This window comes from Neovison vison, chromosome 9 (assembly GCF_020171115.1).
Source record: "Neovison vison isolate M4711 chromosome 9, ASM_NN_V1, whole genome shotgun sequence".
Taxonomy (NCBI): Eukaryota; Metazoa; Chordata; class Mammalia; order Carnivora; family Mustelidae; genus Neogale; species Neogale vison.
Genome location: NC_058099.1, coordinates 73,029,009 through 73,045,960, shown reverse-complemented (window position 1 = coordinate 73,045,960; position 16,952 = coordinate 73,029,009). Strand labels below are relative to the sequence as shown.

Genomic DNA, 16,952 nt, shown 5'->3' with positions numbered 1-16,952 from the left:
TTCTCCACAGCTACGATGAAAAGGAGATATAACCGAATCATAAACACCCAGGAAAAGCCATTCTGTATCAGGTTCAACCGGTCCCATGTTGTCGGTTACCCTGAGTTAAGTATGGTACCTTCCTTTATTTGAATAATCATCACATTAGTCTTGATCAGTGTTTCCTCTAATTATTAGGCATCACATAAAAAAAAATTAAGAATGTTAAGAGAGGACAAGGGGATCATTTTGAATGGTATTTAGGAACTTCCTGGTGTCAGAAAATAAAAACCTATGGGGTGCCTGGGTGGCTCAGTGGGTTAAAGCCTCTGCCTTCGGCTTGGGTCATGATCCCAGGGTCCTGGGATCGAGCCCCACATCGGGATCTCTGCTTAGCAGGGAGCCTGCTTCCCTCTCTCTCTCTGCCTGTCTCTCTGCCTACTTGTGATCTCTGTCAAATAAATTAAATAAAATCTTAAAAAAAAAAAAAAGGAAAAGAAAAACCTAGAGTTCTTCTTAGATTAAGAATGCTTCTGTGAGGGAGAACAAGAAAGCATTCTTTAGCAAGGTTCCCAAGACAAAACAATGAAGTTTTTGGTGGACTGACATGCTAACCGCCTTTGTAAAACATTCTGTTAATAGAATTAAAAAAACATTCTATGACTAGGGGTGCCTGGGTGGCTCAGTGAAGGGTCCAACTCTTGCTTTCCGCTCAAGTCATAACCTCAGGGTCCTGGGGTTGAGCACCACATTGGGCTCCACACTCAGTGTGGAGTCTGCTTTTCCCTCTCCCTCTGCTCCTCCCCCTGCTTGCCCATGTGTACACACACACACACACACACACTCACTCTCTCTCACACTTTCAAATAACAAATAAATAAAATCTTCAAAAAAAAAATTCCATGAACGAAGACATAACCAACAAGTTATATTATTTTTTATTCATGTTAGAATTTCTATCAGTGTTTGAACATTAATATTTAGAGAGTTTGTACATTTTTGCCGTCCAAGGTTTAAAACGAGAACCACACTAGGTCACAAATGGTAACTAATACACATTTCACAATTGCATGAATATTTACTCGATCTCTCACTCTCTTAACACTGTTAAACATTTTCTTTTCCTTGCTGTACTTACAATGAAAAGTGTGCCCCACTCATGTCTCAGCAAAGTTCCAGACATTATGGATTCATCACATATAAATTCTTTAAAAATATACTTCTGTCAAAAGACTTGATGACTACTATGTACACTACAAAAATAAATTTTCATATAAATAAATTATATGGCATACTTTTATCTTTGTAATTGAAATGACACAAACCCATTTCTGCCAAAACTGGCAGACAATGAGACCCAGTTTGAATATTTATTTCCTTTAAACTCCTTACACTAACACCTACCATGAGTCTTTAATGAAAATGTTATATACTCTGAACTATTTAACATTAGTAAGCACTCTATACAAATAAAAATTCTGTTCAAAAGTAAAACATAGCTGTAATAGTGTTTCCAATAGAAATAAAATCCCTGCATTTTTTTGTTATAAACTGGCATGACAAATACTGTAGGAAAACATTCTTATGATACAAAATTATAAATATCAGCAAAGATTTAAAAAAAATTAAAACATCCAAATGAACAAACAAGACAGACAAAATAAAACTATTTTTAAAAAGAGAGAGAGAGAGAGAGAGAGAGAAATTCTGGCTGCCTGCCCGCCCCCGGGTTCTCCCTTTGCCAAAGTGACTGTGGGAGAAAGTTCTACACCGTGCAGAAAGCGGGGCTGTGTGAGCTCTCATGCACCACACAAGCTGGGCTCAGGAAAGGAGCAAGGAGGGCGTGCCATGAACCAGAGAGAAGCAGACCTCAGAATTCTGCACCATCTCTCTCTTGAACGCAGGACATAAGTTTTCTGAGCAGAGCTGGGTATTAGGTGGACAGACAGTGTGGCCGACGGAGTCACTGGACAGTAGACGTGGGCCCCCCGGGGCCCCTGGCACGTGAACACACACACCTGGTGGCCACAGGGGGCTTCCAATGAGTATCTTACAGTTTTGTGGCAAGGTTTTGGGTCTGAGGTCACTATGCTGCTGGTTACTACCGGGAGCCCACTGCCTTCTGACCGAGTTTTTCTGTGGTGAACAGGAGGGCACTGTGGGAGCTGCCACTGGCGTGCTCCCACAGAGCCGAGTCTGGGTACTGACCACCTCCCTGACACACACCTCAGAACAAGACAACAGAAGCAAGACAGAAGCAAATCTTTAAAAACCACACCTGGTTGAGAGACCTGCCTCCGGACACGTTCTTCAGTGGGGTGTATGGAATGAACATCTCCCTGTTCTTGGGTCAACATCCCGTTGAGGGAACACTAATGAGGCTGAGAGGAGGGACACAGTCTGTTGAGGGCGCGTGGGCCCATAATGGGAATATTCACACACCGAGAAGGATCCTTCGGAAGCTCCTAACCTGCAGAACTTCTGACCACATCACCACACTGGAGGCTCACTATTTATTTTTCAAGAAGATACAAACAGACCCAGAAAGTCCCAGCCAACTGTGCAATTTAGGAAGAAGGGGGAGTTTAAATTGTAGGGACTCAAAACATCACCTCTGGGTTGACTGTGGTGAAAAACCAGAATCAACAGGTTTTTCTACTCATAGCAGGGTCATGGTCTCTGAAAGATTTCCAATCCGCCCTTACGTTTTTGAGGGTGCATGTATATGTATGTGCGTGTGCACGTGTGTGTGTCACGAGAGGTACAACGAAGGCTGCATAGTCTAGAGTATATGTTCATGGCCCAGCTGAGGCGCACCACTGAGCATGTTCTATAATAACGCTTTAATACCAATGAAGATGAGCGGATGTTAGCTCTAAACCCTGAGGTTCCACCGTCCACCACAACGATCCACGCAACGGAGCCCGTCTCCTCTGAGGCATGAATTGGGAGAGTCTGGATAGCAGCCAATGATCGCAAGAGAGCCCTGGGCCTGAAGGGAGTCCGGCGAAAGGGTAAGGCGACATTCAGGGCTAGCTTTCCACCAGCACCAAGCAATAAAGACATCCTGACTCTTCCAGCTCAACTAGGGCAGAGCCCACTGAGGGTTACAAGACAGTGAAAAGAAACAAAAAGAGAAAAAAAAAAAAAATAAAATCACAGTACAGTACATTGGGAAACCACACACATGTTCACACACACACACACACACACACACACAGCCAAACGGAACCACATCCCACTACACCTGGAGAAGCCACCGGGGTCAGCGTACCTTCTTCATATCTGCTCATTAAACAACAAAATTATCACGCATAGCGTGTTTGAAAGTTAACAGTAACATTTCATACTACCACAGGGTTGTGATATGCAAATTTAAAATATTTTAAACAGAAACCTTTACAAAATAATCCTATTACATAAGCAATATTTGCATAGAATTATACAGGTAAATTATACAATATTTAAGCAGCAGCAACATATGCTGAAATTTAAGACTAAGTTAGGCTTGTTTGTGGCACAGAGACCCATGCACAAATCGGGAGGGGCCCCGCGGCGGCCTCCCCACCGCCCACTCTGGGGGCGGGGGTGGAGAGAGCCCAGATCGCACTACTGTACATCCGTTCCTTCGTATATTACATATGTGTACACCTCTTAAATATTTATAGAACTATTTCACAAAATAATACAATTGGTTACAGTAACGCGGAACTGCTCTCCCGGAGCGCACGCCTGTGGGACTCTAAGCGGTTCTCTTCAAGCAGTTCGGGGGTAGAGGGGGTTGGGGGGGTGGGGGGCTTCCAATCTTTGGCCTCTGCTTCAGATTTTACTCACCCTTTAAAAGAAAAAAAAAAAAAGTCAAACAAAGCCACAGGTGTATGAGTTTGTACTTAGCACCAAATCAAGGAAACTGGTCAATGGTTCTAGAAATCAGCATAGGGTGCTGGGTGAGCGCAGGAGGGGTTCCTTAGGGTGGGTCATGAGCCCTTCCCCAATGTGAGGGTTAAGGTTAGGGTTAGGGTTCACCGAGCAGTGTATCAATCACAGCTGTCACGGGGCTTTAGAGAGATAGAAAGACAGGTGGAAGCCAGTTAGCATCCCCATGAACTTGCACTAATTCTCAACAGGTCTACAGCAAGGGAGGGACCCAGTTTGGGACTGGACCGGTTCCCCAAGGATGACAGAGCTTGGATGTGGTGGAGACCAGGGGTCACCGGTGTTTGGTTTGGGCCACACCAATGCCCAGGGGCTCCCGGAGGGGGTGGCCTGAGAAGCCCCAAGGAGCTCTGCTCTCGGTCCCCACCCCCACACATCCCTCCACTGCTGCCGAGGGGCAGTGACTCGAGGGCCAACACCCTCCCACCCCGCACGTACCTCAGTTGGAGCTGCTGCCCCGGGGCCTCTCCTCACATTCCACGTCCTGCAGCTCTATGACTTCCACCTTGGAATCCCTCCTCTCGCACCGGACGTTAAAAGGCACGTGGGGGTCCTCAAATAGCCCGTACTCAGTCTCGGGGTAGTCCCCGTAGCCCGGGCACTGTCCCCCTCGGGGGTTCCACGTGGAGCCGGGCCCGGGGGCAGGCGGGGGGTGCACGGCCACAGTCACGGATGCCGAGGCCGTCACAGTGGTGATGGGCTGGCAGTAGCTGGGCGCCGAGCTGCCCATGGCAGTGAACGCTGGGTGCCGAGGGTTGTTCGAACGGGCTCCCCGGGGGCCCGCACGGTCCCTATTGCTAGGGCCAGAATGCCCGTCAGTAGAAATTTCGAAAGCGTCTCTGCGCGGTCTGTAGGGGGGTGGCCGCAGGCCTTCTCTGGGGGGTTCCCTCCGGGGCTGCTGGCCTGGTCGTCCAGGAGGCAAAGGCTCTGTGTCCAGGGGGTGCTGCTGGCGAGGGTTTGAGGGTGGGTGATGTCTCGTTTCAGGATGGACCACCTGCAGAGAGTGAGGGCAGGTTAAAACAGGAGGGACGCCAGCCCCGGGCGGGGCGTCGCCCCTCACTGCGCCCCGCCTTCCCTCCTTGGCTCAGGCTCCTGCCGGCCACCCACACACAGCTCTTCACCAAGTGCTCAGTCAACCCCACAAATGGCTGGGAGAGGCCCCCGGGGAGCCAGCGGGGCCTTCCACCCACAAAAGAAAAACTTGTTCTTTTAGAACCTCCCCAACGTGGCAGAGGAGGGCCTTATTTGGAGCCTGGGTCTAGGCTTTCTCTAGCGCAGCTGACTGGGCACACGTGGCTGTGGCCCCTAAATGCAGGGCTGTGGTCACAGAGTCCCCGCACTGCCTCCCTCCTGCTGTTTGAGCCCCACCCTGCGCTGTAGGTCCAATCCCAAGCTCCTCCTCTTGGAAAACTGCTAAGTATCTGGCTCTGGCTCACCCCAGCGCTGCATGCTGGCAGGATGTCGATGCCTACACCGTTGACGACGGCAGCCACTAGGAACACGGGGCTCTTTGCCCTTAACTGAATACAAATTCCAAATGCAGTTCCTTCGTTGCACCAGCCAAATTTCAAGGGCTAAACAGCCACATGTGATCAGTGGCTACTACACGGGCGAGCACAGAGGGAGCATTTCCATCATCGCGGAAAGTTCTATGGGGCAGCGCTGCTCTGTCCGGTTGTTAGGAATCTGGTTTCTGGGTCTCTATACAAAGCGTGGAGCAACACAGTGGCCACATCAATCAAAAGGACCGTGACCAACTTCAAAGTCGTTCAGCTTGTACCTATTTTTAGGCTCCTGCTGAACCAAACCAGATTCACACTGCAGCTCAGCAGGCATCGTCACGGGGGGTAAGAGGAGGAAAATTTAGGTTATTTGGTCGGCCTCTCTCTCTTTCATGCGAGGGCTGCTCTGGCCTGGGACTGGAATACCCATTTCCTGGAGGGACAGCAGGAGGCCCTCAGTTGGAGCAACACGAGTCTTAGAGAGTCTTAGAACCTTCCTCGGGTTTTGTGTACTATGCTCTAGGCCTGCAAGGGGGGGGGGGGGCTGAGCACTTCCCGGGGAGCAGAGAGAGTGCAGGACATGGCTGGGGCTCTTGGAGTCTTTGAGAAGGGGCTCCCGGGCTGCTCATGGCTTTCCTAAAGGCTAAGCTTCCCACTTCTAGCAAAGTCTTAGACATCAACAATTGAAATCATTTTGTACTGGGGCATTTAAAGGTAACAAGTGGGAGGGGAAAAAAAAAATCACTGTTGGCAATAAAAATACCACTACGTTTAAAAAAAAGTATTATTCTAAAATGATGTGCAGCTAAAAAAACAAACAAACAAAAAGCAGCAGCAGGAAGGCAGGCTTTCCCTCTGAGCCTCAAGCTCCAAGCGTGCTACGCCCGAGTAAGATACATGCCAACGCTACTCAACTCTGGGGATACTGGTCCCCGCCCTTTGCAATCCATAGGACACCCAAACACAAGGAATGAACGTTTTTATAGTTTCAGAGGCAAATCTTGGCAATTTCATATGATTCTACATAATCTTTATTTTAAAATCCTATCTGTCTGGGATTTGCTGTTCACAGGAGATGGGGCTATCCCTACCCCACCCTGTCAGGGTGACTTACAGTCGAGCGGGCAAAGACAGGGTTTTCTGTGGCTTCCACGATCACTTGGTGGGCAGGGCCTCCAGTGCCCTGCTGGGCCTCGTAGTGCCGAAGCTCTTCACTGATGCCCGACACCGTCGTCTGAGAACTGTACTCCGAGTCAGAGGAATCAGACCCATTGTTTGCATGACCGGGGGGCACGGCAAAGCGGACCACACTGGGGGGCGGCTCGGGGGAAGGGGTGGGCAGTCGGTTCAGCCCGTTGGCTGGAGACACCTGTTTAAGAAGAGTCCATATCAGAAGGGTTATCATCCATTTACTGCTGGTCACACTCAAACTGCAAAGCACTGTACGGCTCAGTGGTCTCTGTACCCGTCCCCCTATGGCCCGGCCTCTCCCACGGCCCTGTGCTCACCTCCCCCACTCTGCCCCTCGACAGCTGGGGCCCAAGATTCAGCCTCTGCTCTTACGCTTTGGAAAAGGCAGGCTGTGGCCTTTTTACTTATTTTCAAGCCCAGATACTCATCTTGGGTGTAACTGCTTCATGGATACAGAACTACAAGACTCAGACCGCCAATCACTTGGTTTAAGACACTGAAACAAAACAAGTACGACATCCCCCCAACTATTACATTGAAGAGAAAAAAGCCATAGTCGTGGAAATGTTTACTGAAAAAGCACATAGTAATGTTGAGATACCTTAAATATCTAAATTCACAGGGACCTTGGGACAAACAGCTTTCAGGTGGCCTTAGGGGTGTACGTTATAGCCTGGTATGATTACTGACCTCGGGGTATGGTCCGAAGAAGGACAGAAGGACTGGGAGCAAAACCAGCCCGTTGAGAACACCCAGGATTGTCAGGATTGCCAGGACAGCAAAGAAATACCTTGAAGATAAAAGGGAAACAGGAACATTCACTGTGGCAAAAGTAAATGAAGCCAGGCTTCATATGCCCAAATATTACGTAGCACATCAAAACACAAAATTAACGAAGCCCACACGGTTGCAAAGGCTGTTACAAACCTGTGGTTCAAATTCAGCATGAGATTAGGTTTTTTCCTTTTTTGCTTTCCTTTTTTTTTTTTTTTTTTAACCTTGTGACTCTTGAGGACTACATTCCACAACCCAAAGTATTAGTTTGTGAAGGGACGAGAGAAAAATTAGTTTGTTAATTTGCTGAAATCTCCTGGCATGTAATGTTATTTATGAATGTGTTACACAAACACAAAAATATGGAATGTGAGCTGAATGGCTGAGCAGATTGGAAGCACAAACACAATGCAGAGGGGCCCCGTCCGTGAAAACCCAGCAGAAGCAAACAAATGAAGTGAAGGGTGTAGAATTTAAACAATTTAGCTCAGGAGGAAAAGCAGCACTTCTGCAGGCAGCTAATCCACTGTGAAATGCTTCTGCATCTTAGAGCAGAAGCTCTGATTAAGTCTCCAGCGTATCAGGTAAGGCTTTCCCTGGGCTTTCATTAATCACGACTTTCTGCCGAGAATTCTGTGAGTTCCAGTTTTACCGAACGGCTCCGATTGCAACCTTTTTAGAACACAAGAACCAGCTTTCTGCAAAAGAAAGCGCTGCCCATTCTGTGGTTGCTGGGGCATTTGCGGGGGAGGGCGGCCCACAATGAGGGGGCTGCTCTGTGGGCCAATCTTTTGTTGAACAATTTAGCATCTCTGAATACTCTTGTTTTGCGTCAGCCAATTCAAACATAAAGGCCTCAGCACCATGAAGAAGAGGAGAGTACGCAAGTGGCCCTGCTTTCCCACCATTGAGGGCTAAGGTCTGGGATCCTTCATGAATACCAAGGTAAACCTGTCAGCTCCGGAGAGCGGCTGGCCGAGGCTGCGCCCAGCTGGAGGGAGCGGGCTCCACTCTAGTGTACGTTTTCTGGAACTAACAGTGTCTAGGGCAGCTCTGCTGGAAGGAGGCTGTGGTGGGGGAGAGCTCAGGATGTTCCGGGGGGGGGGGGGCAAGATATCTATCTGTTAATGGTCCTCTTGATCATAAAACAGAACAGACACCCAACTTCGCCATGACTCTATGTTTCGACATTAGATGAAAGGAGTGAGAATCCCTATAAAAATACAAATACCTCGCAGCTATTGTAAACACTAGAAACTTCTGAGCTGCATTAGTAAAAAGCAAGCCGCCAATGTCTTGCTCTAATGTAAACTGCTGGAACTTCAGGCTGAAGCATAGCTCAGCGGCAGCATTACAACATTTGCATCCCATCCATCTAACTGTAGCATAAACAGACCAATTAGATTTCTGACGGCTTAGCGTATACAATGTCTGCTCATGCAGTTGACCTCAGTGAGGGCTTTATCAGGTTAATCCATCCAGTTCTAGAAAATGGGAAGCCCTTTTAAAGTGCTCGAAACAAGAACCGTGATCTCTCTGGGAGAGAAGAGGGAGCCAGGGGTTAGATGAGAGCCAGGACTCTGCCTTCCATCCTGGTGCCCAGCTGATTGCTGGGATTCTGGCAAAGAGCCCCTCTGTGGCTCACTGGGCATCCCCACAAGGCTGAGTGTGATCCTCTGAGATCCCATCCTGCTCAGAGCTTCCCATGCTTCTGAGATGCCTGTGAACTCCCCCTCCCCCCTGAAGACTGTAAGCCACATGGAGGGGGATAGGGTCCACATTACTCGCTGCTGTATACAATGGCGCTTATGAGGTGCTTGGTACATTGTGTCTAGGGAAAAGTCACGCAAAAGAGACTCTCCTTGACACAGGGGTTTTGTGCCATAAAGAAACACCTATTAATGTCCAAACAAGGGTAAGCTAAGGAATTAAAGGAAAAGCCAAAGTCAAGTTAAGAGCTGAAAATAAAACTCTGGCCAAAAGCTTGATCTAATTTAGGCATACATCTACCTGGTATTGGCAAACAAGAATGTACTAATTGGCTTGTGAGCTGATTAACAGTGTTGTGCTGAGCAGACCAGCAGCATGGGTATCACCTGGGAGCTGGCTGGAAATGCAAACTTCGGCTCCACAGCCTCCCTGCCCCCAGCGAAATCCGAGCCTCGGGTGAATCACAAGCTCCTTGTGGTCTGAGGAGTTTGGGTCCGCACTGTGATCATGGGCCTACCTCTCCACTGGCACGCACTGACTACACCAAGGGAATGCTGGGCCTCCTTCGGGGAAGGCTTAGTCTCTGCTGCCCAGCTGCCCAGTGGGGTAGGCCACAGACCCACGGGATCCTGATCTGGCTTCTGCAACAAGGGAACTTGGACTGAAACTCAAAACCCTCTTCTTTTCACTTGAAAACGCGAGACCTATCACAGGCCCACACAGCGAGAAAGTCTGTTTAGATTCTCCCTCCAGATTCCTGAAGCATCCCAACCCAGACAGTCACGTCTCATGTTCAGTTCTGCTTTAGCACGGTTCTAATCCCGGACTGTCTTCCTATGGATGGTTCTGCCCTTGCCTGTCCACGGAGCAGCAGCAGCGTTCCACCCAGGAGCAGCTATTTCCCAAAACCACGGGTGTTGGGAGCAGAGAATGGTCTTTCCCTGCAGAAGGCAAATTTGTTCTCCTTTTCTACGTTGCGAACTCATACTCTTCATAAAGCCCCCAGAAACTGCTTGCCTGGGGATCCAAAAAGAAGGATCCAAACTAGGTCTGGATTTCCGACATTTGACACCGAAGTTACACATTTACTGTTCCCTAGATCTTACTTAGAACTTGAATGTGAAGTCTGGGCGTGCAACCTTTGCTTCTTAGAAGAAAATGTAGGTGATAATTTTAGGTACTTGTAAGTTTTCTTTTCTATCATTTTGAAAGAAGAGTGAAGGTCAAACTCAGTCAGTGGAGGGGAACCAAGGTCAGAATCTGGGGGTACTGGGCGGTCCCCTGGCTGCACACTGTGGACTCTGCTGCTTGTCACACTCTCCATCTCTCCTCCCCAAGATGTTCCCTAAGACGGCTCTAGAAGAGAGCTTGTCCTTCTACCTCCCCGCAGATCTCTGAGTTAAGAAACTCAGCAGAAGAGGAGTCACGGACCATGGTGATCATTTCACAGTGTATTCGTAGGGCACAACGTCGTGTTGTATACCTTAAAAAATATATGATTTTTACTTGTCAATACACCTCAGTACATCTGGGGGAGAAAGAGCAGAGTCATAATGAAGACGTGCTGTTATCCACAGGGCACAGAGAGGAATATGCTACGGAGATCATAAAGATGATAGGGATTCTTGGAAATTAAGAACCGTTTCCCCTCCTGCTTACCTGACAATGAAATCGAACTCCGATCCTGCAAGCATCAGAACTCCCAGCAGAGTAGAAACAGCGCCATCCAGGACAGGTGCGAACATGTGCTCCAGGGCGAGCACCGCCCTGCGGTTCTTATCGCCAATGGCCGTTAGAAAGGCCTGTGCAAGGAGAAGAGGCGGGATGAGCAGGTTCTCGGCCGAGTGTGGTCCGTGGGCAGCTCGGTCTGTGCAGACCTTCTCACACCTTCCTTTCTAGCTGCTGAAATATTTAACCTGGGGTGCTCAAGTACTAAATCTGGGCTTATGCTAAAGTGGCCTGCTCGTGATACTGTGTCATGTTTGGTGTGGATAGAAATCTTGAACCACCACCAAAAAAGACAGCAAGCATATTTACTTTAAATTAAAAACCAAACCAAAACTATACAAACAAGAGCAAAATGTCTCCTTCTTTTCACTATTGCTCCCTGGGAGTTTCTTGCCCAACCCATGCGATCCCACGGCTTCTGCATGGGAGGCCCACGGTGTGAAGATGATAGCACCCTTCCGGACTTTGTGGGAGGTCAAGATCTTTCTTCCAAGTGGGCTTAGTTGAGGGGCACGTGCAACTGGGTGCACAGGCTGATGCAGGGTTCAAACTAATGGGTCTGTTGTACCTCTAAGCACCACGGAAGTCTCACAAGAAAAAATACAGGACTCAAAATTCACATCGCGCCTGTTCTAACTCCGAGTGGTCATATCACCCCTTCCTTCACTTCCCAAAGTCCCGCTAGGTGACGAAAACTACCGATGCCAATGGCAACATTACAGAGTAAGCCCCAGTGTATCGGACTGTTGGCTTGACGGGGTGACCATTTTGATGGGAGTCAGTTCCTGTCATACTCTGCCTTGCCCTCTGGGGGGGCCCTGACAGGAGCTGGCACAAGTCCTTTCTCTGCCTGAAAGGGATATGCTTTCTCTGCAGACCATAGCTCCCGAAAACCAAGGCCTATCACACATTGGGTGCACTCCTATTCTTTGTGTTGTTTCTGGAAGAACACTAGGTTGTTCTCTTGAACAGATGAAGAAAGAAAAGCATACAAAAATGCGCTATGAGTTTCCATACCTTTCTCTAAAGCACATTTTCTCTAAAAAATGCACATGCTTTCCCAGGGTGGGGAAGGGTATCAGGTCAACAGAATTGCCTTTCTGTCTTGGGAGGAAAGCAACAGGACAGTCTGGAACCATGTTACTTTGTGCCATACTTGGGCCATGAGGCTGTAAGAGCTAAATAGGGTTTTATCATCTCACACCCAACTTACACTGTGGGAATAGGGAACTGACAGGAACCCACTGATTCCTTGAAGAGAGTTCTTCACCAACCTTATTCCACCATTTTATAAACCTTGGAAGAGCAGCACCTGCCTGCTTTCAATAGACCTGCACACAGAGGCTGGGTGAGAACAGCACCTCCTGCATGTGATGGTCTCGTGATGAAGATGGGGGCCAGAAGCATTTAGCAGGGGTGACTGCTCACGAAGCCAAGCTGCCTCTTGAGCTTCCTCAAATTCTTGGAATTAAACCTTGCACGAATGGTGGAAGCATTCCTTAATGGCTTAGCCAGCACTGGTGTGTGCATTTACGTTCATGTCACCGCACGGGTAAAGCCCACGGTGCCACCACAGGTTGCACGTCTCATTTCCACTGTAAAAACCTGTTCTAGAAAGTTCTTGTTCGCCATGCTAGCTATCCCCCCAAAAAGTGGTTTTCCTTTGCATCAGAATAAAATGACCGGGTGGATTCTTAACTCTTATGTCAAGTTTTCTCCTTTTTGAAGAAATGATATTAAGAATTAATTATATTCTAAGCTGTAGGCTGGTGGGCTCTTCCTTTTAAAAAAATCCCCTCTCCCTCCTCCTGGCTCAATGGAGGAAAAGAATTTGGATAGGTTGAAAATTTAGAGAATATTGCTTCTAAATTATCAGCTTTCCATTGAAAATGGGACAGCCTCAACAAAACATTCCTTCTGGAACCCAGCAGTTTACAGTCTCTAAACTGCATAAGAAGGCTCCTGAAAGACTCCTCATGGAGAAACCGGAAGGCACAACACAGAGCCTATGTGTAAATCCACGCATGTGCAGACATGCATACGCCATGTGCTAAGCCCCAGGAAAATCAACGCTAGTAACCAAAAAGGCAAGGCTAAAAGTAATTTGGCCCAGGCTCAGTGCTAGGTTTCTTACCTAGGGCATTCCAAACATCAGTATTTCTTCAGTCAATAAATGTTTATTGAGTGCCTAATAATAACCCCAAAGACTAAGGTTATAAGCACGAGTGTGAACAGAACATAAGTCACACACGGCTAGGAGATTTTGGAATAAACTCCTGATAAATGTACACGATGGGCTTGCCTCTGGGTTTAAAGACGCCTCCTGATGTTTAACTTCCTCCAACAAACTGTGCACAGGACTGGACACAGAGAAGAGGGCGGCACATTCTGTTGAGAGCAACCGTGGTCCTCTGACTTTCTTCTCTCATGAATTTGGAGGCAGGGAGGTTGAAGGAGCTGGGTGGGCTTAGCAGGAAGAACCAGTTCCTCTGCCCCACTGGCTCCGGGCTCTGTCCTCGGCTGCTGGCGGGCCCCACCTTGCCTGTGAGTGTGGTCTCCCTTGATCTCTGCTGTAGAACTGTACTTTTACAAACTGTGTGTGCATTTGTGTGCTCACACATGTTCATGCCATCTAACTTAGGAACATACAGACCTGTCAGGACACTAAGGTCACCAAATAAGCACCATCCTTCCTGGTCCCCTGCTGACCCCAAGAGGGAAGCCTCCTCACTAAGCCCGTAGTAGTAGTACGTGTGTTCCTTGGTGTTGGAGAAAAATAAAAAGGTCCCTGACCTGGAGACTACCAAAGCTAAAGGAACAGATGTTGCCTTTCCATCAAGTTATCGATGAAGAGGTCTCCCATACCAGAGCAACGTGAACGGTGAACTCCACTCCAATGCCAACGGAAGCGATCAGGATGACCACGGGCACGGCGCTCAGCTTGATCCCAATGAGGCCCATCATGCCAAAGAGCTCGACCGTCATCAGAGCCAGGACTGTCACCTTTAGAAAGACGCAGGGGATGAGTGGATGGGCACAGACACTCCAAGTGCTGACAGCAGGGGAGGGGGTCCCTCCAGATCAAGAGTAGAGAAAACACCTGGGACCCAAATATAAAGAACAACCTGACTCGCTTTCACTCTGGACACCTGTCTTTACTTTCTAATTCACCATGTCGCTGCTGAGAAGGGAGACTTCAGGACAATTTAGGGATAGCTGCTTTGGGCCAGCAGCCTGTTTAAGGAGTACAGAAAGGCAAAGCTTAGTATTACTACCGCAAGCTGTTTTTCCAATATATCTGTTCTAGAAAGCAAAAAGTACAAAAAAAAAAAAAAAGAAAATCACAACTATTCCCTTTGAGTCATCTAAGAATTACACAAACACGGACTGATCACTAGGTACAAGTTTAATATACTTTAAACCAAGGTATTTCCTTCTGTTTTGATAGTAATCATCAGAAACTGTCCTTGAATTTACAAGAGAATTGAAACCTGCAGGGTTTTTGGTTGCCTGCCTTCATCCTAAAGAAAGCAGATAGGACGGGTGAATAAAAGTTTTTTCTTTGACGTAAAGGCAGCTCTGCTTTTGTTCAGAGAGCGCATGGGTTAAGAGAGGATGCGGCGGGAGAAAGGGGACTTCTGGTCAGCTGACACGGGTCAGGTTACAGGCGCCTTCACTTTGAAGAAGTAAGGAGCAAGACGGGTGGACGGAGCAGACAGCTCAACCCAAGGAAAAGTCCTGTTTGCCTTCCGTCGGCCTTGTAAACATTTGCGCAGAGATGGAAAGAAAATCTGCAAGGTAGCCTAAGGAGTTTCTTGGGCCAAAGGGGAGAAAACACAAATGAAACAGTAAACTTCCTACAGATGGAAGAGAAGGAGTGAATGAGCTTTCCAGATCGGGGGTGGGGCAGTGGACAGCGGTGTCAGGGAAGTCCAGAAACAGTTCCCTTTGCTTTCTTTTAAGAACCTAATGAAAGATGGACGACATCAGTGACTTAAGTACCATGAAAACCCCTACAGACTAAACATTTACCTTTTAACATACCTGCTGCACAGACGTATGGTGCAGAAATGAGACCTGGTCTCTGTTTTTATAATTGTGGCATTTTGAAGGCTATACCACAGTTCGTGGAATTTAAACACTGCCATGATTTTATTAGACTCCACATGAAACTTACTTCAGATCTGGGAGAATTATACTTGGAAAAAGGATGCCAAAAACTTGGCTAGTAATACTGGTTCATCAATGTCCTTCACGTTTTAAAACACACACAACACACAAAACCATCTCAAAAACCATTCTACCCATAGACCACTATCCTAACTTCTCGAATTACCTCCCCCACCCCTTTTCTAGAAGAATCTTCTCTATGTTACGTCTGGGATGTAGTCACAAGAGGACCCTTTAAGTTAAAAAAAAAATCAGTTACATTTGTATTTAATAAATGCTCAGAGTGTTTGTGTTTAATAAATGCTCAGAGGGGTTATAGACAACGTGTTTTAAAACTTCCCTGTCTTTACACAGACAGTTGAAAGCTGTAGGACAAGGGACACAAGATGAAGGCCATTAACGGCTCTACCTGGCCATGAACCTTGCCACCTCCTGCAGTATAAATATAGCAAGGGTGATGCAATCTATACCCTCCTCCAGAGGCCCAGACATAAACACAGCTTCCCGGCTGTAGCAAGAGCTAGGCCAAAAGGAATCTGACTTCCACAAAAACCCTGCGAATGAACTCACAATGATCCCGGCCGTCCAGGGGTTCAGGAGGAAGACAGCACACACCAGGAACGTGCAGGCCAGCACCACGCTGATGGATAGCAGAAGCCAGTGGCGGAGGCCGATGTACTGCTCCCAGAAGAGAAAAGGGTAGCCGTTGGGGTAGCTGGAGAGCCCCAGGCTCGTGTAGTTGTTGCAGATGGTTCTGACCTTTTCAATGGCTTCCACGAAGTCTGAGGTGTCCCGCAAGCCGTTGAGGTAGAAAGGGAACTGAGCGTATTCGATGGGCTCTGCTGCTGGGACTGGACAGGGAGACAGCGGGAAGAGGCCACAGCTGAAGGCTCGGGGCAACGGGACAGAGGCGAAGGGGCGTGACCTGGGTATCGGGGAGCCACTACACGCCCCAGGGCCGGCCCTCCCAGACCCACAGCGCGCGGCTCTGGGATGACCAGAGCAGGGACTCTGCCACCAAGTTCCCTGACTGTGCTTCTTTCAACGTGAAGCACAGACTGTACTGGGACGGCCTTCGGGTATTTACAATCTTAATCTCTGGTTTAAAAGAGTTTTAAGCAATGATCAACATTTGATTTTTTTCCGGTGGGGGAGGGGAGGAACCTGGGGCCTGTGTATTTATTTAAACTTTGATTTTAATCTTCTAGAAGCAGTCACTTTTGTGATGGGTCTAAACAAGAATTCAACGGGGGAGCATTTTTTGTTTAACTGACACAAGGGAAAATACTAAGTTCAAACTGTTTTCCTCAATCACTTACCAGAACAAAATAACTCGAAAGTCATGCTTTCCTGCGAAAAACGCTTAACTTTCTTATCCTTTTAGTGATCTAACACACTTAAACCTTCCATGCTTCTTTTTTAATGCAATGCTAAGTCTTCAGCAGCAGGGGAAGAAATCCTCACACAACAAGCATTTAGTTACTGCCGTTGTGTGTTCCAGACCCTTTGGGGTCATTCAGTTGACTTGCTAAACATGATTTGCCCTATTATAATCTCAACTATAAATTTTCATTAAGACAAGCCTTGGCTGCTTGCCACAAGGCTCTGGGGTTTAGATACAGAGAAGCACAACCCACTTCCTCTCCGGCCACGTTTGCAAAGGGACCCGTCTTCTTTGTCACGTCCTCTCTCGGCCTCCTCTCCAAGGTGGAAGCTACTAATATCTCTAACATCAATGCAAATTAAATCCATACCAGACCACCTTTCAAAGTCAGGGCTGAGAGGAGAAAGGAAGAGGACGCTGCTGTATACAGGCTATTCTGCTCGGGTTTAAACAGCTTTGACAGAGTACAGGTGCTTGGTGGCTTACAGGAATGACCCAACTTGCCAGAAATTCCTTCAACACCAGAGTTGACAAAGCTAAGATAAACATATAATCCCCAGCGATAAAACTCTGCAATA

General features: G+C 47.8%; 1 protein-coding gene across 3 annotated transcripts in view; it reads right to left on the bottom strand.

The window, feature by feature from the left end:
* Window positions 1-894: 894 nt before the first annotated feature.
* The window catches only part of PTCH1 (patched 1), a 70,577-nt gene continuing 54,519 nt past the window's right edge, over window positions 895-16,952 (bottom strand). For all 3 annotated transcript variants that reach the window (XM_044265747.1, XM_044265746.1, XM_044265749.1), the window contains exons 18-24: window positions 15,561-15,841; window positions 13,686-13,823; window positions 10,752-10,894; window positions 7,299-7,398; window positions 6,532-6,786; window positions 4,354-4,909; window positions 895-3,814 (exon numbers count right to left, since the gene is read on the bottom strand). In XM_044265747.1, the coding sequence (XP_044121682.1) occupies window positions 4,355-4,909; window positions 6,532-6,786; window positions 7,299-7,398; window positions 10,752-10,894; window positions 13,686-13,823; window positions 15,561-15,841 (1,472 nt within the window). In that variant the 3' untranslated portion in view covers window positions 895-3,814; window position 4,354. The remainder of the gene's footprint in view (window positions 3,815-4,353; window positions 4,910-6,531; window positions 6,787-7,298; window positions 7,399-10,751; window positions 10,895-13,685; window positions 13,824-15,560; window positions 15,842-16,952) is intronic.